Source organism: Mastigoproctus giganteus, chromosome 11 (assembly GCF_048544385.1).
Source record: "Mastigoproctus giganteus isolate SK-2022 chromosome 11, ASM4854438v1, whole genome shotgun sequence".
In the NCBI taxonomy this organism is placed as follows: Eukaryota; Metazoa; Arthropoda; class Arachnida; order Uropygi; family Thelyphonidae; genus Mastigoproctus; species Mastigoproctus giganteus.
This window is the reverse complement of record NC_143585.1, coordinates 167,639,703-167,665,017: the sequence shown is the minus strand read 5'-3', so window position 1 is coordinate 167,665,017 and position 25,315 is coordinate 167,639,703. Positions and strand designations below refer to the sequence as shown.

General features: G+C 38.8%; 1 protein-coding gene across 4 annotated transcripts in view; it reads left to right on the top strand.

The window, feature by feature from the left end:
* LOC150078561 (uncharacterized) overlaps window positions 1-25,315 on the top strand; it is a 773,569-nt gene that overhangs the window by 478,111 nt on the left and 270,143 nt on the right. For all 4 annotated transcript variants that reach the window (XM_090385507.1, XM_090385508.1, XM_090385509.1 and 1 more), the window contains one exon: window positions 10,578-10,859. In XM_090385507.1, the coding sequence (XP_090241633.1) occupies window positions 10,578-10,859 (282 nt within the window). The remainder of the gene's footprint in view (window positions 1-10,577; window positions 10,860-25,315) is intronic.

Sequence of the window (25,315 nt, the reverse complement as noted above, 5' to 3'; positions counted from 1 at the left end):
TAAATCCCACATCAGAACACTGTGATCACTGCCACCTAGTGGTTCCTTTATCTGCAAATTCTTAATACACAAATGATCACTGCTGATAACCAGATCAAGAGTATTACTCTCTCTGGTTGCCTTTCGAACATGCTACTGCAGAAAACAATCATCCAATAAATCCACAAAAGTCTGACTAGTTTGTGGGTGGCCAACCCACAAGTTCCAGTCAATATCTGGAAAGTTAAAATCCCCCATTATAAGACATTCTGATTTACTGGCCCACTCTATTTCTCTGTATAATTGTTCATTGTACTCATTTGAGTCATTAGGCCTGTAACACACTCCTACTCTTATTTTTGCTTTCACAGTACTTATGTCACACCAAACTGACTCAACAGTGCACTGTTCATCTATATCAACTGGGTGCACTTCTTTTGATTTTATGTTTTTCTTAATTAACAGCATAACACCTCCTCCTCCCTTTCTATCCTGTCTATCCTTTCTGTACACATTGTTCTCCCCAAATTCCAGTTCTGCATTCCTTATATCTGTGTTGGGATAGCACAGACACCACATCTCTGCTATCCCAACAATATCCGCCTTTGATGTCTTGACCAACACTTCAAATTCATCAAATTTATTTACTATACTTCAGCATTGGTATACATGCAAGCCTACATGCTCCTATTCCTAGTTACCCTAACACATCCCATATGCCCACCTATTTCAGGATGACTGCCATCCGTCCCTGAAACCCCCAACACCCCTCGCTCCAGGTCGCTACTTATTCTAATAGAAGTTGTGCAAGAATCACTTTCACCTCTGCCTACGGCTACTGTTAAACTATTAGTCCTTGATTCCCCCCAAGCTATCAGTTTTCCAACCCACCTAACACTGCCTCGATAACAAATACAGACCAGGCTGAAAAAAATTCTATCCCTTGAGCCTTGCACAATCTTTCCAGGGCCTAATTGATCAAAAAGGCTCTCATCATATACTCCCTCCTATCTTGTCTGGGCAGAATTGCAGAAACTTTCAAATTCAACCCTAATTCTTGGCTTTTGTTCAACAGTGACCTGTACTTAAGTAATTCTGCCGGTCTCCTACTCTTAATATCATTAGTGCCAAAATCAAATTCAACCCTAATTCTTGGCTTTTGTTCAACAGTGACCTGTACTTAAGTAATTCTGCTGGTCTCCTACTCTTAATATCATTAGTGCCAACATGTACAACTATATCACCTTTTGTGCCCTTAAAAGATGATAACTGCTCTACAATATCATCAACCTTTGCCCCATAGCAGACATACCCTGGTCCTGTTCCACCTATCCTTTTTACAAAGCATGTTACCTGTTTCCTTGGCAATAGAGTCACCAACAACTACTAGTTCCTGTGGGACCAGCGCATTCTGCCTTGGGGGTTGCCGCTGTGTTGCGTGATGACAAAGTGCAAGCTCTGGCATTGATGTGGGCAGCTGAGAGCTTGATGGGCCCCTCAATTTTGATCTTTCTAGGGCACCCACCCTGTCCTTCAAACTCTCATATAGGCCCACAACAATGCTGAGTTGTCGCCTGATATCCTTACGCACTCCTTACATCACGCGCGCACACACAAAGACATCCCCCATGGCAATATCATGTTCCGTTTCAGAGAGTTCGGCAAACATTTCACAAGTTGCACATTTTTTTAGGCTGTGATGCATTGGAGAATTGCCCCCCTCAGTTCACCCCCGAGTCACAGCACTCCTGCCACTTTGTCCCCGTTGCTTTGCTGCTCTAGTTTGGGGCATGCTATTTTAAATTAATAAGATCAATAAATTAAATTAATTAAATGTCAATACAACGTTATCTAATAGAAACAGTGAAGCTCTATATAATTATGCATTAGAGCTACCTAGCTACCTCAATAAAAAATTAATTCCCCACCACTATATACAAAAAAATGGCTGCAAGATTTGAATAAAATAACGGTTTTTGTGGATTAAGTAGTAATCCACAAAAACTCTTTATCTAAATTAAAATAAAAAATAACCAGCGTAACTATAACTATAACACTACGTATTAAGTACAATATAAAATAACGATTATGTAAATAAAAAAGCAAACACTTATCGCTTTTTGGGAGCCTGTAACTCACAGCTGTAATTTTTAAAGAGAGTCAGCGTCCTCCAATGGGTGGATGGGATCTATCCAGTTATATTAAAGGAGGGAGCAAAGGAAGTAAGCAAACCCTTAGCCATAATTATGAGAGCTTCCTTGGACTCAGGGGAGGTACCCATAGACTGGAGATGTGCAAATGTGACCACAATTCACAAAGGAGGAACAAAGGCTGACACAAGTAATTATAGACCAGTGAGTTTAACTTCTGTTCCAGGAAAATTAATGGAGACACTGGTTAAAGAAGCACTGCAGGATCATCTAGACAAGACTTCAGTTATAGCTCGGACACAGCATGGTTTTGTTAAGGGGAAGTCTTGCCTGACCAATTTGATTGGATACTATGATGCAGTCACAAAAGAACTGGATGCAGGGAATAACTTTGATATTATATTATATACTTGGATCTTAGAAAGGCTTTTGATACTGTTGCACATGGAAGACTGCTGCACAAATTAGAGCAGTGTGGCATTGGAAGCAAATTGCTGCTATGGATACAGTGGTGGTTGAGGGAGAGAAGACAGAGAGTGGTAATCAATCGACACTTCTCATCATGGACTAAGGTTATCAGTGGAGTCCCTCAGGATTCAGTGTTGGTCCATTATTGTTTTCTGTATGTATAAATAATATTGATGATGGTATATCAAGCTTAATGTCCAAATTTGCAGACGATACAAAAGTTGGCAGGGTTGTTAAGGACACTACTGACACTATGATGCTGCAACAGGATCTGGAAAGGTTGAGCAGATGGGCTGAGAGGTGGCAAATGAAGTTTAACATTGACAAATGTAAAGTACTACATATGGGAAACAGCAACCCCAGAGCACCGTATCAACTCTGTGGTACTACACTGACAGTGGTAGAAAATGAAATGGCAGGCAGATATGAAGTTCTCTGAGCAGTGCAGAAGGGTTGCAAGAGTAGCTCATGGTGTCTTATCAATGATATACAGGAATTTTTCTAGCAGGAACAAGGAGGTGATTATTCCCTTGTATAAGGCAATGGTCAGGCCACACCTTTACTGTATACAGGTCTGGAGGCCTCATTTCAAGAAAGATGTAGCGCTGCTGGATCGGGTACAGAGAATGGCAACAAGGTTAGTGAATGGAACAAAGGGTTGCTCTTATGAAGAAAGGCTTAAGTTTTGCAAATTATAGTGTCTGGTGACTAGGCACCAGCGAGGTAATCTGATAGAGGTGTACAAAGCCTTGAATGGTTTCAGCATGCTCAATGCTGATGGGATTCTTCCTCTTGCTCAGAATAATCACCTGAGAGAGCATAAATTCAAATTGAGGAAAGACAGATGTAGGATAGATTTCCGGAAATTTGCATTTAGGCAGCCGGTAGTTGGTTGGTGGAACAGACTTCCATCCCTTGTTGTGGAAGTTGATAGCCCTAAATAAATTTAAGGCTCAGCTGGACAGGTATTTCGAATGAATGGAGGGGTGAAGTGGAATTTTTTTTTTTTTTTTTTTTTCTGGCTGATGCTGCATAAGCTTGCTTTCTTGCATCAAATGTCTCTACTAATGGTAATGCTAAAACAGTACAGAGGGACATTTATTCAAAAATGGCAACATGGCACTGGCTGGCATGATACAGATGCATCACTGCCAAAGATGGAACAAAGGGAAGAGTGGTTCTTAGTAGGAGATAAAGCTACCCCTAATGTCGATGCAGTCTTTGCACCGCCTGTATTAGACCAGGGTTGGAGCCTGTGACCATCAAATACGGAAGATGCGGAAAGGTCATGGAATGACCACTGCATCCCCTTAGCAATATATCCTTAGGTGCTAATGCTCCTAAAAACCAAATAACAACAACAGCATTGCCTGTAACATTGATAAGTTGTTGTGGTGAGATCGTGCATTCCTCTGTCACCGCCATCTTCAGCTGGTGGCACCTCCGTAGCCAGGTGGGCAGGAGCAGCAGTGCGTAGCACATGCTTCTTGATTAGACCGGGGGTTCGAGTTCGTCACCACCAAATACAGAGGATGCGGAAAGATCAGGGAATGACCACTGCATATCCCGGAGCAATATGGCCTTAGTTGCTAATGCTCCTAAAATCCAAATAACAAACAAACAAAACCGGGTTCGAGCCCGTGAGCCACCAAATACGGAGAATGCGGAAAGGTCAGGGAATGACCACCGCATATTCTCGGAGCAATATGGCCTTAGTTGCTAATGCTCCTAAAAACCAAATGACAACAAAAACAATCTTCAACTGATGAACATTTTCTGGTGGGTGTGAACATGCCGCTAGGCATCTCCCCAGAGCGTCCCATATGTGTTCGATGGGATTTAGATCAGGGGACACAGGCAGGCCAATCCATACGAACAATGTGTCCTCACTTTCCAAAAGCATATCAACAACTGCAGTGCGATGGGGTGTGGCATAAACACGAATTTGGGGCCAATGGCACCTCAGAACAGGCCAACCGGGCTAGCCGGATGGGTAATGTGCCTGCCTGGCAAGCCAAAGGTCGCAGGTTCGAATCCCACCTCGGGCTTGGATCAAAGTACTGCAAAAACCTTGGGTGGTACATTATGGCCACAGAAGCCGATGCGCCAACAACTACCGAAGGGAAAAAAAAAAAAAAAAAAAAAAACCTCAGAACAGACACACGTGGGGAAGGATTACCTCACTACAGTAGTGTGCACCAGTTACAATACCGCCCTCCAGTATGTGGAGTTGTGTACATCCATCCAAGATAATGCCTCCTCAGACGAGAACAATCCGACCGCCATATCGATCCCTTTCAGTGATGTTTGCGGGGTGATACCTTGTGCCAACCTCTCGACAGATTAGCTGACATCCAGAATCATTGCTGAGACTGAATCTACTCTCATCAGTAAAGAGTACCTTACCCCATTGCGCTACTGTCCAGTACTTGTGTTCGACGCACCACTGTAAACAGTGTCTCTGATGGGCAGGTGTTAAACGGACACACCATACTGGCTGTTGAGCAAACAGTCCACCTTTGTGGAGTTGCCTGGCCAAAGTAAACCGCAATACCCTGCACCCTGTGCTCCTGTGCAGCTGGTTTGCAATAGATCCTGCTGTCTAGTGTTCGTCCCTCTTGGCCTGTAGGAGTACATAGCGGTCATCATTGGCCATTGTTTTGCGTGGATGATCAGCACTGGGTCCTTCGCACAGCTGTACCTGTCATTCTGAAGGCTGGCCACATATGTGAGATGATGCTACGGGCCATACCAAACTCTACAACCACGATCACTACTCACACTTCGAGCTTCCCAATTATTCGACCCCGGGTAAAGTCATCCAGATGTTGTCTACTGGCCATTTCGTTGTGTGTAGCACTGTATGAAACCAATCGAACATCTGTAACAATCGTACTGACTGTTCAGTAATTTGCATGTAACTGCTGCTTTTATCTGTTTATATCAAATTTTATCTGTTTACATCAGCCCTCTCATCACGATTCAAATTTTTGCATGTGCACCAGCTTTCTACTGAATGGCCACATTTATGCAAATCGCCACAGGTTGTTTCTTTGATTTTGTGGTTTTAATCCTTAGACATAGTGTTAGTCCTTAAGTTTCGCACACGAGTGTGTCAGGAGACAAGAAAACCGGTGAAACCTATAAATAAAAACAAATCCATCTACACCCAGAAGGTGGCAGGGAGATGGTTCACTGGAACTCAGACAGAAATGACCATTCCACCACAAGAGCCATTCATGCCCATCACACGCTACATGTTCAGTGGTGTGTGATGGGCATGAATGGCTGCCACTCCCATATCGGTACCTCCTAATGCTCCACCATTAAAAAAAAAGTAGAAAAGAATAAGAAACCTCGGGTTTCCTCCCATTGCCCAAGAAAATATGGACGTTGAGAAGGAGGTACCAGATGATTCAATCTTGGAACTCTTTGCAGAGGAGGAAATAGACACAAGACAGCAACCATACTTCCCCAAAAGAGATAAATCCAAGACTGAGAAAAGTAAGCCCTCAGCGACTCAGAAGCTGCCTGATGGACCCACCAAGCCAAAATAATGGTAAATTCCTACTCTGGAATTGTCCTAGATTCTGGCAAAATACTGATGGTCTTTGTCCTGGATTCTGGCAAAATACTGATGGTCTTGCTTGTGGAGGAATGGCTACCCTTGTGAGCAACCAGACCCCATCACAGCCTTTGCTACTTACAACCAGCTTGATCTTGCCTCACCCTTTCTTACCCTTGGGGATTTTAATGGCCATAACACCCTGTGCTGTAGTAGTACTAGTATTAACGAAAGAGGACAAGTCATACAACATATATGCATTGACAATTATCTTTCCTTTCTAAATGTGGAACTAACACCTTCTTCCACATTATTAACCATACGTTTTGTGCCATTGATCTTTCTATCTATTCCCCTTCTCTACTCCCTTCACTCACTTGGGAAGTGATCACTTGTCTGTGATAACCACCTTACACAGTGGGAGACCATGTCTTCCTTTTAGGTTCTGCAGTGGAATCTTGATTAGGCTGACTGAAATGCCTTCCAACATCTGGCAGAGTTTGACATCACTGCAGTCAGTCAGAAGCCTGCCAGTGATGCATTAGCAAAGGCACATGATGCAAGAAAGCAAACTTATATAACATCAGCCAAAAAACACACACACCCTTCTCATTTCATCCATCCACTCGCTCCAGATGTTTGTCTAGTTCTCCCTTGAATCTATTTAAGCTATCAACTTCTACAACAACAGATGGAAGTTTGTTCCAGCAATCAACCACCCGCTGTCCAAAGGCAAACTTCCGCACATCTATTCTACAACTTGTCTTTCCTCAATTTTAATTTATGCCCTCTCAGGCGATTATTCTGAGCAAGAGGAATCCCTTCAGCATTGAGCATGCTCAAACCATTGAAGGCTTTATACACCTCAATCAGATCACCTCGCAGGTGCTAGTCTCCAGACACTTAATTTGCAAAACTTAAACCTTTCTTCGTAAGATCAACCCTTTGTTCCATTCACTAATGTTGTTGCCTTTCTCTGTACTTGTTCCAACATCATTCTTAAAATGAGGCCTCCAGACCTATATACTCAAGGTGTGGCCTGACCATTGCCTAATACAAGGGTGTAATAACCTCCTTATTCCTGCTAGAAAAATTCCAGTATATCATTCCCAAGACACCATGAGCTACTCTTTCAGACCGTCTGCTCTGCTCAGAAAACTTCATATCTGCCTGCACAATTACCCCCAGGTTCTTTTCGTCCTCTATAACTGTCAGTGTAGTACCACACAGTTGATATGTTACTCTGGGGTTACTGCTTCCCATATATCAGTTGCCATCTCTCAGCCCATCTGCTCAACTTTTCTAGATCCTCTTGCAGCAGCTTGCTGTCATTAGTGTCATTAACAACCCTGCTAACCTTCATATTATCTGCAAACTTGGACATATGAAGCCTGATATACCATCATCAATATCATTAATAAATACAGAAAACACTGATGGTCTTGCTCGTGGAGGAGTGGCTACCCTTGTGAGCAACCAAAACTGAACCCTGGGGGGTCTCTACAAATAACATTAGTCCACGAAGAGCAGTGTCCATTGATTATCACTCTCTGTCTTCTTCCACTCAACCATCCCTTTATCCATAGCAGCAATTTTCCTCCAATGCCACACTGCTCCAATTTGTGCAGCAGTCTTCCATGTGCAACAGTATCAAAAGCCTTTCTGAGATCCAAATATATGATATCAAAATTATTCTTTGCATCCAGTTCCCTTATGACCATATCATAGAATCTAATGAAATTGCTTAGACAAGACTTCCCCTTAACAAACCCATGCTGTGTCCAAGCTATAACTGAAGTCTTGTCTAGGTGATCCTGCAATGCTTCTTTAACCAGTGCCTCCATTAATTTCCCTGGAAAAGAAGTTAAACTAACAGGACTGTAATTACCAGTCTCTCCCTTTGATCCACCTTTGTCCATTGGCACCTCCCCTGAGTCCAACAAAATCTCTCTTAATTATGATTAAGGGTTTCCTTACTTCCTTTGCTGCCTCCTTTAATATAACTGGATAGATTCCATCCACCCCCAGCTACCTCTCTTGTGTTTATCTTCAACAATTTCTCCTCCACTGTACTCTCAGTTATTACAAGATTATCTAGCTTACTGCCAGAGTTTAATACACCTCTGGCATTCTCCTCCCTGAATAACTCCTCATATGTGAATGTAGATGTAAAATATTCATTTAGTTTGTTAGCTACCTGAGCAGGATCATCAACAGTTGAACCATCGATATCAAGTGGAACAATCTGATTCATCCCCTTCCTTCTATTAAAGAAGAGGATGAATGAGATGGGGAAGGAAATAAGTATACAACCCTTTGCTGTTTTTCTTTGCATCCTTTGCCAAAGATTTCTCGTAATCTGCCTTTGATTGCCTAACCTCCTTTGTGACTTGGTTACAGACCAGCTTATATCTACCAGACTTTCATGTCACCTGTTAATTTATATGTATTCCATTTTTTTCTATGCCATGAGTCTCATTAATTCATCTGACATCCATTTAGGCCTAAATGGATGTCAGATGAACCTTGAACAATATTTCTTAGTTGGTATGAAAAGCCTAGTAGCTTCAAAGATTAATTCTTTGAATGCTTCCCATTTTGAATTTTCTGTTGGTAATATCATCAATTGGTCCCACCGTATAGAATTTAAATACTGTCTCAGACCACTAGTCACCTTTACAAAAGCAAAAACTCTTTCCTTTACCCCTGATGAGAGTTGTGTCTTTGAGTAAATCCCACTTCAGCACGCTGCCACTTAGTGGTTCCTTTATCTACAGATTCTTAATGCATGAAAAATCACTACTGATAATCAGATGAAGTGTATTACTGCCTCCCGAATATGCTGATGTAGAAAACAATCATCCAATAAATTAACAAAAGCCTTGATGGTGTGTGAGTGACCAACCCACAAATTCCAGTCAATATCTGGGAAATTAAAATCCCCCATTATAAGACACTCTGATTTACTGGTTCACTGTATTTCTCTGTACAGTTGTTTATTATAGTCATCAGAGTCATTAGGCCTATTACACAATCCTACTCTCAATTTTGATTTTCCAGTACTTACGTCACACCAAACTGACTCAACATTGCACTCTTTGGATTTTGTGTTTCTTAACCAGTAGCATAACTCCCTCCTGCCTTCCTGTTCTGTCTATCCTTCCTGTACACATTGTGCTCCCCAAATTCCAGTTCTGCATTCCTTATATCTGTGTGACACAACGTCTCTGTTATCCCAACAATATCTGCCTTTGAAGTTTTGACCAAAACTTCAAATTCATCAAATTTATTTTCTAAACATTATACTTGTGTGTACATCCTAGCATTGATGTACACACAAGTACACATCGATTAAAGCATTTAGAGATCAATCATGCAACAAACATCATAGAATGAAAAATTTAATTTCAATTCATTCTCAAATTGGAAAAAGTTGGCCTTTCTCCATTATGGATTGGATATACTTTCCTTACACGTCGTTTGCCTTCAAATGAAAATCCTCCAACACACGTTTTGTCAGAACAAGCTTATTTGTCAGGCCTATATCAATAGATTGTTCTTCACCTCTGTTCCAGCTAAAACTCTTTACCTCCCTAAGCTAGAAATGCCGCTAACTTATAAGTCATTTACCTGACAATATCAACCTGTTTTCATGAATTATTTACATATATTAAACATTTTGGGATATATATATATATATATATATATATATATATATATATAATTTGCTTTAACATTAACTATTCTAACTTAAAGACACATCATAGCCATGAGATCCCTGTGTTATAAATTTCCCATACTACTACTACTTTGCAGCCTAAATAGTTTATCAGTAAGCTGTATCTGAGAAAAAATCCCTTTTGTGTTCTTCAATTACATACTTGCTACAAACATAATAAAAGCTGTTAAGTTTATTAATGCATTGAGATATCTTTTTAGATCTCATGCAATAAATATTTCAGGTGATGAATTACAGGAACACAAAGAAACATTTTAGCCTCAAGTTAAATTTAAATTCAACTTGAAGGCAAATGATTTAATTACAATCAAGAATTTAACTACAAATCATTAATTTTGCATTTAGAATCTGACATAGCCCAACTGTAATCCGAAGTTGCACCGCGTCACAATGTCACACAGTAATGGGTGTCACCTGAAGTCATTAATAAGACCTGATGGTTTATGGCTAAAGGTTTGCCATTCTTCAGGAAAATGCATATGTAATTTATATTTTACTTTCATGTAAGTACAATTTTGATATATAATAATAATCAAATTTTCAAAATTTAAGAGGTCTAACTTTATCAGAAAACAATATTGTAAGTATTTTTTGATCATTTAAATCTTTATATGTATTTTCCATATTTTGTCTGTACCTGTTGATATGCACTCTTAATAGTTACTCAATTTTATAGGATTTGATCCATGGGATGAATCATCAAAAGGTCTAGCCGATTTATTAGAAAAGGAAGCAGTTCACAGGTCAGAAACATTGGTAACACATAATAGGACAACTTCAGGTGCATTTGGAAATACTATGAGTAATATAATAAATTCTTCTTTTCACTCCCAGCACGTTGGAGATCAGTCACAAGTATCACAGAGAAGGGTGGCTCCGCTGCCACCACCACCTCCAGGGTTTACGTCTAACCATGTAAACTCATTTGTAAATATGCCAAGGCCATCTTTAGGAACTAGTAAGTACTTCTAGAAATATTCTCAGTGTAACTGTCTTTACCAATTAAAGCACTGTATCTTCATATAATTAAAAAATGGTATAACTTCTGTATAATCCTAATTATCATGGATTGGTAGCACTTTTTTTAAAGATACAAGTGTAGTTTATATTTTGGGTTTGAAAATAAAGCTAACTTGATATTCTACTATGTGTTGTGATTTTATGGATTACATTTATTATACATAGTGAAAAGCACTAGTGAGTGTCAGTTTTTAAGAATAAATTGCAGTGCATTTCATTTTTTCCCTCACGATAATGACAATATCTGTGAAATAAATGCTAGCACTGTACTCTTAATAGTTTTGAAGATTATTAAGAATGCAATTTAAGAATACAGTTTTAGAATGCAATTAAGAATGCAATTTTTAAATTGATTATTGTAGTACAGGTAACCCTTGTATAACACAGTAATTTAGTTCCAACAAAATCTTGTGTGATGAGAAATCGTGTTATACCGGACTAAGAACCAGTTCCAAAAAAGGGGGGGTTACATTCCAAGCTAAAAAAACACCAATTTTTTATAACAATTGGAAACTTAATTTTTATAGTAGTAATAACTTAATATTTTAACTTAATTTTTATAATAGTAATTAAAAAAATATAGTAACTTAAAATAGTAATAACTGAACAAACATCTTACCTTACAAATTGTGATACTTATATGTGAGGTAATGTACATTCATTTAATTGTCTTCCTCTCCATCGCTGCTAAGCACAGTCTCTTCTGCAGCATCTAGATTTTGCGTACCTTCTGCATTCTTTAAAAGTCACAAATTGCATGCTTCAGAGTCGCAATTTTTTATGGTCTCAAACAAGCACAAGTTCAATAGCACAGAACTAGGGATCTCCCAACAAAATACAGTGGACCCCCACTTTAAAGATATAAAGCACAAAATTAATTTTATTACTTTACAAATTAACAAAGTTAAATGATACGTGAAAATTAGCATTAGCATTAGTAGAGGCATATGATGCAAGAAAGCAAGCTTATGCAGCATCAGCCAAAAAAAAAAAAAAAAAAAACTTCCACTTCACCCCCCCGTTCGTTCGAAATACCTGTCCAGCTGAGCCTTAAATTTTTTTAGGCTATCAACTTCCACAACAAGGGATGGAAGTCTGTTCAGTCTGTTCCACCAACCAACTACACGCTGGCTAAAGGCAAATTTCCGCACATCTATCCTAGGCCCCGGGTGCCAAGCGTTCCGTGGCCAAGCGATTTGTAGTGCATTTCTAAAAGCGATTTCTGCAAAGAGTATTTGAGCAAACAGATTCTATTTTTGTTTCAAAAACCGTTTTCTTGATTTCTTTGTATATCCGAGTAGCACTACTCTACAAGAAGTAGGGAAAGGCCCAGAAAGGGAATCCACCTTTCTGTTTTTTTCTATAAATACTAATTACTAACCCAGCCGCTCGGTCACCTCGTGGCACTGCTTCTGCCTCCCCGTGGCGGGGCCGGTAACCTGGGTGGAAAAGATAATCCCCCAGGGCCAAAAGGAGCCATCATGGATTCTACAAATTTTCCACCCTTAGAGCCTTCAAGCTCAAGACCAGAATATGGTAATGAAGACAAGGAAAATAGCCAACCCAAAAGGCTTCGAACAGAAACACACTGTTCAGATATTCCCAATTTTTTGGTGATGCACTCTCTGTCTACCCAGCCTGTGGGTAAGTTATCTCCGTTCGTGATTCAAAGACATCTAGAATCTATTGCAGGATCACCAAAAATGGTAAAGCGACTCCAATCCGGAGATCTCCTGATTGAAACAGCCACCACAAAACATTCGGAGTGGCTATTAAAGACAACGACATTTGGTGGGTTGCCAGTATCTGTTACTCCCCACAATACCTTAAATTCATCAAAGGGTGTCATCACAGAATGGGACTTAACTTAATTACTGTGTCTGAGGATGAATTAGTACAAGAACTTAGCAACCAAAAGGTAATCAGCGCTAAAAGAATAATGACAAAAAAAGATGGAAATCTCATTCCAACTCGTTCCATCATTTTAACTTTTAGTACTCCTGATTTGCCATCCTCAGTAAAAGCTGGATATTTAAACTGCCGAATTCGTCCATATATCCCAAATCCTCTTCGCTGTTTTAAATGCCAGAAATATGGCCATTCACAGCAGGCATGCAGAGGTGACGCCATCTGTCCTATTTGTGGAGCAAAGGATCATACGCAGGCAGATTGTCCAGCCGTAATTCCCATCTGCCCCAACTGCAAAGGCAATCACCCCGCATTTTCTAAAACATGTGAAATGTGGAAAACAGGTAGGAATATCCAAAAATATAAAGTAGAACACAAAGTCACATATCCTGAGGCACGCAGACAAATAATGCTGACCATGCCAAGTCCATCTTATGCCTCTCGAACCCGAAGTTTTCATACAACTGCAATTCAAACAGATGTGTCGATACCGCCCAACGTCTCGCTAGCTAATTGGGTTAAAGCAACCATATCAACCACAGGAAAAGAAAATTCTAAAACGAAAACCAGCAATGCCACCAACACCCCAATTAGTATCCCAAATGATACTGAGACAGTCTCAAATGACACAGAAAAATTCCCAATTGAGACTCAGACAGTTCCGCATAACAAAGAAAAACTTAAAACTGCTAAAGATAAGAATAAACCTGAATCATCAGCCAGTAGTATGGAAGTAGATGTAAACCCAGATCATGAAGAACCCATACTTGAACTTCACGCAAATGACATGATGGATACTGGACGCCCTACTTTCCCGAAAAAAGACCGAAAAAAATCCTCTTCAAACAAAAAACAGTCAGATGATTCATCCTCAACTAAACCAAAATGAACCACAACATCTTACAATGGAATTGCAGAGGCTTTCGTTCCAACACAGACGATATTCAATACCTAATTAACCAATATTATTCTCCGGTTGCCTTTTGTTTACAGGAAACTTACCTAACCACACAAATTTCTCCTTCGATAAAGAACTATTGGATTTATCGAAGAGATCGAAATACTGCTAACGCTGCCCATGGTGGTGTGGCAATACTAGTAAATTCAAAGATCCCATCAAAACATATCCCACTCCAAACTGAAATAGAAGCTGTTGCTGTTCGTATAACTCTCCATGGTACAATAACACTAGTCTCAATCTATCTACCACCAAACTGTACTTGCTCTTTAAAAGATCTTGAAGACCTCTTTATACAGATACCTCCACCTTTCTGTATATTAGGGGACTTTAACGGGCACCACCCATTATGGGGCTCTACTAAATTGGATAGACGAGGTAGACTAATTGAAAGTTTTTTGGAGGCACTAAATCTCACTGTACTCAATACAGGTGCACCGACACACGTACAGCTCCCAGCAGGACACACCTCAGTAATAGATCTCTCAATTTGTTCACCAGTACTAGTCCCAACCATAGAGTGGTATGTAATAAACGATCCCATGGGCAGTGACCATTTCCCAATAGTATGCAACTTTCTGAAAGCAAAGACTCCTTCATTTCAACCCTGCAGAAAGTGGAAATTTGTCCGAGCAGACTGGGCAAAATTTCAGTCATCAATTGACCTTGACGAAGAAAAAATCCGCCACCAGCATATTGATGATGTGACAGAATACATCACGTCGCATCTTCTAAATGTGGCTAAAGACACGATACCACTATCAAATCCGCCGGGCCGAAAGCATTATAATTACTGGTGGAATGACAAATGCACCACAGCAAAGAGAGCAAAAAATAAAGCCTGGAATTTGTTTCGGCAGTGCCCAAGCACAGTCAATCTCATTAATTATAAGAAATTAAGGGCAAAAGCACGCTTTATACAAAAGCAAGCAAAGAAAGAATCCTGGACCCGTTTTACATCCAGTTTTCACAGAAATACTGATCCCAAAAGAATATGGAAAAGAATTAGACAGCTGTCTGGTAAGTTTCCTACCATACCTTCTCCAATCCTCTCCTGGAATGGGCAAGATATATCTAATCCTGTAGATATAGCCAATGCTTTGGGCAATATTTTTGCAGAAATCTCAGCAACATCAGCATATACTAGCTCATTCCAAAGAATTAAAAACACTAAAGAAAAGCATGGTATTAATTTTGAAACTTCAAACCTTCTCCCATATAATAAACCTCTGCAATATTCTGAACTATTACATGTCATTAGAACAGCCCGCAATGGTGCTGCTGGACCAGATGGGATTTATTATGTCATGCTACAACATCTTAATGACAAAGCTTTGCGCCTCCTCCTAGTCTTTTACAATCGTATATTTTTAGAAAATATTTTTCCAGTTTCTTGGCATCACTCTACAGTTTTGGCATTCCTAAAACCTGGAAAAGATCCATCCAACCCATATAGCTATAGACCCATATCTCTCTCAAGCTGCCTCAGTAAAATCCTTGAGAAAATTATCCACAGAAGACTCATCTGGATCATCGAGTCGGAAGAGCTAATGAGCCTTAGTCAATATGGCTTTCGTCAAAACAGGTCATGCTTAGACCTTATGGTCAAGGCTGAATTTGCCATCCGTAATGCTTTTGTCAAACATGAACATCTAGTAATGGTTTCAATAGACATAGAGAAGGCATTTGATACCACCTGGAGGCATGGTATACTTAGTGATCTGTACTTTCTCGGACTACGTGGCAACCTTCCTATATTTATTAAGAACTTTCTACATACTAGATCATTTCAAGTTCGATACCAACATGCCCTCTCTTCAACTTTCATTCAGGAAGAAGGTGTTCCACAGGGATCAGTATTGAGTGCCACTCTTTTTGCTATTAGAATTGATTCCATTACCAAACAGCTTCCAAACACAATTGAGACTTATCTATATGCAGATGACCTTTCCATCTCCTGCCATTCCCAAAACATGAGATCTATTGAAAGACAGCTTCAAATTTCACTAAATAAAATACAACAATGGGCCAGCCTCAACGGCTACCGACTCTCTCAGCAGAAAACAACTGCAATCCATTTTTGCAGACAACGAAAACTTCATCTGGATCCTGAACTTCAAATTTCCAATGTCTCCATCCCAATCGCTACTAACATCAGATTTCTAGGATTAATCCTTGACCACAAATTAAATTTCCTAGATCATATTAAAAATGTACGGACTTCCTGTCTGAAAAAGATAAACATACTCAGAGCTTTATCCGCGCGAACGTGGGGTGCAGATCGTACCTCCCTGCTTCGGTTGTACAAGGCATTAATCAGATCCCGTCTCGATTATGGTGCTCCAATCTATGATTCTGCCAGAAAGAGTGCATTACGCTGGCTTGATCCTATTCAACACAGTGCTTTGAGAATTGCAATTGGTGCGTTCAGAACGTCGCCAGCACATAGTCTCTACATAGAAGCTCACAAGCCCCCACTAACTTTACGCAGGAAAACACTGTTATTGAAATATGCTGTCAAGATACATTGTGCCTCTCATCCCGTTCAGTCATACCTTTTAAACCCACCATTAGAAAACCTATACAGAAACAAACCCAGCATAGTTAAACCAGTTGGTCTTCGCCTTCTTGAACTGGTGCAGGTTTGGAATATTTCAATCCGGAAAGTACAGCAGATACCAACCTTTGCTCAACCACCATGGGCTCCTCCTCCTCTTCCAACATGTGACACTTACCTCTGCCAATGGAGAAAGAATACTTTGCAAGCAACAAACTTCAAACAAATTCATGATGTTCACATTCAAAGATATATTGATTTCTACCAAATTTATACAGATGGCTCTAAATCTAATTCAAATGTTGGAGCAGCTGCAGTGTTTCCAAATACAGTTGTATCAGTATCCCTTCCATCAGATTTTAGTATATTTTCTGCTGAATTGTATGCAATAAAACTTGCTTTAGAAAATCTCTATTCTGACTGTTCTTTAAAATCTGTTATTTATACTGATTCCCTCAGCTCAATCATGTCGCTAAGTAATTGCGAAGATAAAGTTCACCCTGTTCTAGATGAAATCAGAAGCTTGTTACTACAAATCAAAAAACGTCAACAACTGGTTGCTTTTTGTTGGATACCCGCCCATTCCGGTATTTTAGGCAATGAACTGGCTGATAAAGCTGCAAAAAATCCAACTACCTTTGATTTAACCAATATCCCTGTTCCAGCATCAGATTGTGTACTAACCGTTTATGCTGCTTGCCTATCACAATGGACAGCACTCTGGCACTCTCAGACTAATAATAAACTCTTTCAGTTTAAACAAGATCCGAAAATTTGGCGTTCCAGTGTCCGTACATCAAGAAGAGAAGAAGTAGTCCTTTCAAGGGCAAGAATAGGTCATACTCATCTGACACATCTTTATTTACTCACAGGAGGTGATCCACCACAGTGTACACATTGCTCTAACATCTTGACTGTTAGATATATTCTCATTGGCTGCCCCTACTATAAACAACACAGAGCTTCATCCTTGATCTCACTGATAAATGATCGTAAACCAATAACCCTTGAAAATCTCATTGGTGATAAGGCAAATATTTCTGAATTTTTTGACTTCCTCAAGCAAACTGGACTTTTTAATAATTTCTGATTTAAAATTTTCTTTTGATTTTATGGAAATTCCTCATCTCTTAAAATAATAAGTGAATAGGCACATTATAGCCATAGATGCTTATGTGCCATTAAGCCTCCATAACAACAAATCTACCTACATCTATCTTTCCTCAATTTGAATTTATGCCCTCTCAGGTGATTAGCATTAGCATTAGTAGAGGCATATGATGCAAGAAAGCAAGCTTATTCAGCATCAGCCAAAAAAAAAAAAAAAAAAAAAACACAACCACTACTCCCATTTCACCCCTCCGTTCGTTCGAAATACCTGTCCAGCTGAGCCTTAAATTTGTTTAGGCTATCAACTTCAACAACAAGTGATGGAAGTCAACTGCCCGCTGGCTAAAGGCAAATTTCCGCACATCTATCCGACATCCGTCCTTCCTCAATTTGAATTATGCCTTCTCAGGTGATTATTCTGAGCAAGAGGAAGAATCCCATCGGCATTGAGCATGCTCAAGCCATTCACAGCCTTATACACCTCTATAAGATCACCTCGCCGATGCGTAGTCTCCAGACTCTGTAATTTGCAAAACTTAAGCCTTTCTTCGTAAGAGCAACCCTCTGTTCCATTCACTAATCTTGTTGCCCTTCTCAAATTAGAAGAATATTTTCCACTTAGCAAAATAAAAATAAATTTACACTTATGTACATAGCTTAATTAATACATACTAATTGATATTTCGATTTGCTGACTTTTTTTTTTCTGTAAAATTTAAAACAATAAAAAAGATAAGCAATTATATGTGATTGAATATTTGTGGAAGATGAAACACTTTTTCACCATAATAACGTGAAAACTCAGAATTCCAGCTATCGGTACTATAGCAAATGCAAGAAGATAAAGTTTACTACCTGTTTATAATTGATTACACTAACAGAAAAGACCAATAAACCAGAAACTGCAAATTGTTTTATGGTAGTGACCTCCTGAAATGTGCTTTAGAAAAATATGAAGGCGATAACAACTAGCGAGTCAACAGCGGCGATTCACAAAAAACAATGGAAACGTTGAAAATTACATCTAACATAATAGCAGGGTTTTCCCAGCACAAAAGATTTCCCACAATTCTCAAACCGTGTTGTAGAAGTAACATGTTATACAGGGGTTGCCTGTACAATAAATAAAAGAGTATTTCATTATAAACTTATGTAAAATTTGTTGGCATATCTGTCATTCAAATTCATGATAAAATTGTGTACATATCGATAAGAAATTAAGTAAGATAGGAAGTACTTTAAGGCAATGAAAACATATAGATTTATACAAGGTAGAATCAGAAAGCTACAGGACTGAATTTTTATTTAAACAAATATAACGTTTAGAGATAATTATATATTGAAACATATTTTATAAATATGATTGCAAAGTAAAGGTTCTTCAAGTCCTTTTTTGAAAGTTCCTTGATTACATTTATTGTAGCTTCTAGATCTGCTTAACCGGAAAATAATCAAACCATTAATCAGTGATTTAATTATATGGGGGGGGGGGAAACATATGACAAAATGCGAGGTCAGGCAAATAACACAAACATTGTAAGACTACTACTAAGAGTTTGGAAGGACATTATTGTTGCACTGGATAATTTCCAACTTTTTCTTCAGATCACAGAATGTTTCTTCCTGCCAATTGTAGCTCTCACAGTTAATGATTTATAAATAGAAAATATAATTAAAACTATGACATATTAGTATAAATTTATAATGCATTATCCCTTTTTAGTAAGGTTACAGTTCTAGCATAACTTTACCTTTTTAGTAGCAATATTATTATTGACAAAATAATGCAAGAAAGCAAGTATAGTTAGGGAAAGCAAGAAAGCAAGTTTATGCAGCAGAGGTAAAATCCGTTATACCACTTTTTGTCTATCCATTCCAGCTTTAAATTTATTCAGATATTATTCACTTCCACAATACTAGATGAAAGTTCAGTTTATTCCAACGGTTAAGTTGCTCTCTGTTTGAAGTCAAATTTCCATACATCGATCCTCCAGCCGTCTATTTAAAGCTGTCCCCCTCACTTGTTTGCGCTGCCTAAAGAATAAAGCAATACTTTGCATTGCTCAACCCTTTTAAAGCCTTAAAAACTTCAACTGGGTCACATGCAGTTTCCAAATGATACAGTTTACAGAACACCAGTAGTTGTTGTTAGAATATCCTTTTGTGTCCCCAACTGTAGGCAGATCAAGTAGTCTTTGGCACTCTGATATGAACTAATCTCATGCCTTGGACTAGTCAGATTGTGGTAGAAAGAAATATAGGTTTGTGTTTGTAGAATATATTCTACTAACCCAAACCTCTATTCCCCTTCTGTCTACTACTCGGGCAGCTACTCAGTCAAGTGACATGATTAGTTTGTAAGGTGAGTAATTTTTCTATGAATTTAATTTGCATTTATGGCACAGCTGGATATCCCTTATTCTTCATATAACATTAAAATGTTTTTAAGTAATGCATTCCAAAAAATTACCCACCTGAAGTATCATATCCCTCAAAAAGGAATAAATGCATTTTCATTAAAATCATTGTACATTTCCAACACCAAGATGATTTTTTTGATCCTTCCTATGCTCTATCAAACAGACCTTCATCCTTTCTAAAATGAAGTTTCAAAACCCATATGCAATATTCATTATTTGGCCTAAACATTGCTTAATATAATGTAGTGATAATTTTTTTTCCCTGCTGTCAAGGTTCCTTGTGAAATGCAAAACCCTTGAGTTTCAAGCAGCCTGTCTGCACTACTCAGAAAACTTATTGACTGATTGTATGAGTACCCTTAAGACTTTTTTCATTATTAATTACCTTGGGCTTGGTATTACTCCAGTGGTAAATAATTCTGTGATTTCTGACAGTGTTAATCCTCAATTTTTCAGTGCATCTGCTTAAATGATTTCTCTAATAGAATTTAAACTTGTGTTTTTCTAGTCACTAGTGTTCATATGTTTTTTTCCATCTCAAAACATTTTTAATGACATTTTCATTGTACTTCTGCTCACCAGCAGCATTACTGCTCCTTACTTGCAACATACTACTATTTCTATACAGGCATACCTCGAATAACGAATAGGATGCGTTCCACAAAATTACTTCGTTAAGCGAAACTTCGTCTTCAGAGGTCAAAAATACTATGGCCAGAATAGGGATACGTTCCTACATAAAGAAAATGAAAAGCTTTTTTTTCGAACAAAGAAAAGTTTTATTAAATAAACAGTCAACTTACATACAAAGTGAAATCACATTTTAAAATATGAGTCTAAAGTTGATTGCTTTTTTTCTCTTTCATTTAACAATTGCCTATATGCAGTTATTGCATTTAACACTGATCGCTTAACAATAAAACTTCTTCCTAAATCAGGATCATTTTGACTAAAAAATTTAAAACGTTTTCAATGTCATTTAAGCACCTTTTTAAATCTTTGGTTGTTAACACTTTTTCAGCAGGAACTTCTTTAACTTCGTCTTCATTATCTTTGTCGCTAACAAGGTTTTCTAAATCTTCCACTGAAAAACCATCATCTTCTGCATTCAATAAATTTCTAACATCCTCTTCATCGACATTTTCGAAACCTTATTGATTGAGCCATCTGGATAACTTCATTTCTAATTTCTTGGATGTTATTTTCTTTTTCTAGTACAACTTCTGGCCATATTTTGCGCCAAACTCCATTTAAGCATTTCTTAGTGACTTCTTTCCAAGAACTATCAATGGTTTCAATTGCGTTTTTAATGGTGTAGTTTTTCTCGACCAGCTGGGTCGGTGTGACTAGAAAATGGAAGCCAAGCTGGAGCTGTGAACATTAAAAGCACCAAGGAAAATTAGGAAAGTTGGACTGGAGAAAGTCAAGTTGCAAAAAGAGGAAGTCAAATTCAGATGAATTTGATACAATGAGGTAGAGAGATTTTAAGCCAGTGAAGATCGAAAAGAGGAGATTCCAAATTACCAAGTCTCTGACAGGGAATATCTGAACAGACATATGCCCAAATACCACCTTTCAAAGAAATCATACAACGAATAATTTGGGCAACTGAGATGAGCAGTAGTTGAATCAACCGATAACTGAGATTCTGTCAGAAAAAGTACATAGGGTTTGGCAGACTGCAAGTGAAAATTGACATCATTGAGATTATTATTGGGACCACGTATATTTGCGAAATGAACTAGGAAGTGTTTGGGAGGTTTAGATCTTTTTGCAGATAAGCCTTACTCAATTAGTTTGACAATTCATGGTGTATTCAATAGTAAGAAAAAGTGGGTGGGACATGCTGTATGAAGTAACGAAGTTTTTGGTTATATCCAGGATTACTAACAGTCCCACCATTGTGATGGTGCAAACAGAGGATTTGGTTGTACACATGGTAATAATATACCCAGATCGTTGACGTAACGTGGCCTTGACAATGCCCGCTGCTCACACACTACTCGGACTCCCTCCACTCACTATCTGGGAGAGCAGAGGTAGCAAGATTATACACTAGCTGATCCGGAAGCCTCCAAAGAGTTACCAATAGGTTCGGTCCAGTGTACTAACTAGCATGGGCCTGCGAACACCGTTTCATAGCTGTACCCTCGAAATGTAAGGAAGATTAGATCTCGCTATGACGTTCATCATAACCTCAAAAGTCATCAATCATACTGCATGATGGAAGAGATGGGGAAGGGTTGACTGAAACTTAGCTCTGGAGACTAAACATGGGTTCCACCACTTCAAGCCTCCAATAAGCAAAGTGGTGGTATTGCACCGAATGATGAGAGTCATTTACCACCTAGTCATCTACCACCCCTTCTTACATTGGTTCAAACCTGGGTGGTCACCCACCATGTGCTTGTGTATGGAGGTTATACCCAGGATTGCTAACAGTCCCACCATCGTGAAGGTGCAAGCAGATGATTTGGCTGTCACAGACTATCCGGACTTAGCCGAAATTGAGTCCACTTGACTTGAGTGTCACCCGAATATCAGTTCCATCAGTGTTTTCGACTCCCAGGTAACAAGTACAGCTTGTCTGGCCTATCTGAGAGAATGTTTGTGACAACCTCATGGAAATCACGCCAACCATTCCGATCTTTTATTATTTCATTAGATCACTGTCCGCCGACCGGGCTAGCCGGGTGGGTAAAGTGCCTGCCTGGCAACCCAAAGGTCGCGGGTTCGAATCCCACCTCGGGCTTGGATCAAAGTACTAAAAAAAAAACCTTGGGATGTGCATTATGGCCACAGAAGCCGATGCGCCAACAACTACAAAAAAAAAAAAAAAGATCATTTGCATTCCGTGAAGAGTCTTCAACTAATATTACCACGTCATCTACATATGCAATCATATGAATATGACTATATTCCTTCCACAATCAATCCTCTTATACCAATTTCCACATTAGTGGACAAAAAACAGATCTTGGCGGACCTCCTCGAATGGCAGATCAGGTTGCCAAATTCCAACTAGACTTAAGTGTGAAAGATCCGCTATGACACTATAAAGCTGATGGGAGCATTTTGCTAGGCGAAGCATCACAAATGCACTGTCTCAAGAGATATTATCAAAAGCCACTTCAAAATCAATGAAAATTTCAAGAACATATTTTGAATTTGAATCTCTAATCAATTTAACCAAAGATTTGGAAACATCCTCTGTACCACGACCAGAAGTAAAGCCATATTGTTTATTTGAGATCTCAAATTTTTTGCATATATTTCAATATTCGCTGTGAAAGCATGCATTCATAGACCTTGCCCAAACCCAGAAGAAGTACAATTGGACGATAAGAAGAGGGTTCAGTTTTAAGTTTTTCAGGTGACAAAATTATCTTAAGAGCATCCTTCCAAGGTGAGGGAAAAATTCTTTCAAGCAGGCATTTGTTGAAAACAAGAAGATGCTCAGAAAACAGTTTGTTGAAACACTTGTTGTTTGGTTTTTAGGAGCATTACCAACTAAGGCCATATTGATCCGGAGATACGCGGTGGTCATTCCCTGACCTTTCCGCATCCTCCGTATTTGGTGGGCACAGGCTCGAACTCTGGTCTAATCAAGAAGTGTGTGCTACGCACTGCACATCTGACTATGGAGGGACTATCGAAACACTTAACTTCCCCTTCAATGAGATCCATACCAGGACACCTGTTATTACAAATTTTGTTGATAGCTGAATTAAGATCTTCCATTGAAAATAGTTCCTCTTGTATATTGCTAACATAACAACAATCTAACTGATCAGTACTATCAGAATGCTCCACCTCATCCATATGATGATGAGATCCATTGACTAGATGATCAAGTATAACATTAATACTGCCGAGCCAATGTACAGTTTGAGTCTCCACAACGCATAGAACTTATCACATCCCCAGATGGCCTTAATTTGTGCAAACACAACTTATAATCAATACCCTATGGATCCTCATTACCAGCTGTTTGCACTGTTTTTCCATGCATCAAGTTTCTATTTAGCTATTAAATGGGTATATTTTCTTTTGATCAATTGATACTCAGTTTTCAACCTAGCAGTAGATTCTTTATTATCCCCCAATTTCTGATGGAACTTATCACGATTAGAGGACAACCATTGCACCGGAGCATATTTGCTTTAATTTCATTGACTCCCTTGAGGCATTAAATAACTTCTGTTGTAACAGTTGAACCAAATCAAATGAATTAATCCTATCCAACTCAGCTAACGACATTTCACCAAAAATTGTCCTAACAAATCTGTCAACCTTACCCCTGTCAGCGTGCTTAATCGTAGCTCTTCGAAGTTGTAACGAATGAGGCTCAATAAATCTACTTCTAGCACAGCCTAAGTTGAAAGTAATCGCTCTGTAATCACTGTTAATCTAATCTGGTTTAACTTACCAATTAGATATGAAATTGAAGGCCATATTATTGGCTAACGTTACAACTATGTTAGACTCACCATTTGTCCAAAACGGCAGTTCATTACCGGGCTTATTAATGATCTCGAGTTTAGATGAGGATATCAGCTCTTCCAATAACCTGCCTCTGGCATCTGTAAATCTAGAATGCCATAAAAGGTTTTTAGCATTTGAATCCAGACAGATAATCACTTTTCTGCCTTTCACTCTGAATAACGCCTCTTCCAAATAGCTAGGAGAGCAATGAAGGTTCACATCAGGCTGACAGTACATAGATATAATGAAAAATTGTCAACTAGCTTCAATACCAACACAGACTGCATGCGATGTACATAAGAAATCAATTCTGGTCACAACCAGATCAGAGCTGAAAATTAGTATAGCATTCCTTAGTTTGTCACACTTCTTAGAGACAATTCTAATAGAGTTGGGATATCCAGCTAGCTGACCTCTATAAACATAAGGATCCTAAACACAAACGTCAATCCTTTCACATTCACAAACTAATCTTAGTTCATCTCTGCAGACCTTGCATGCTGCACATTAATTTGGAGCAACTTGAGTTCACCGTACATATTATTTCTATGGGTAAGAGTGCTATTGCTCATTACCATAAAGTGCAGAATATGTTCTTTCCTTAGTAACGTTCAGTGCAAATATGTATTCAGGACACTTCTTATCTCTAACAGAATGAGCTGCAGACCTATTTTTCATACTACAATTAGAAAAACCCTAAGGTTTGTTTTTATTTTTACAGAATTTAAAATTATGACCCGTTGCACCACAATGACTGCAAACCGGCCTATCACTTCTACATGTCTTAGAAGTGTGCCCATACCTCTGACAATTATAACAAATGGTAACCAAATGAAATTCCTTAAACCTGTAGGACATCAATCCAATAAAGATCCGTGTTTGTTTATCAAGAAACTTTTTAACTCTACAAGATATTTTCAAGATCCAGTTAATTACATTTTTGGCGCCTTTGTAGC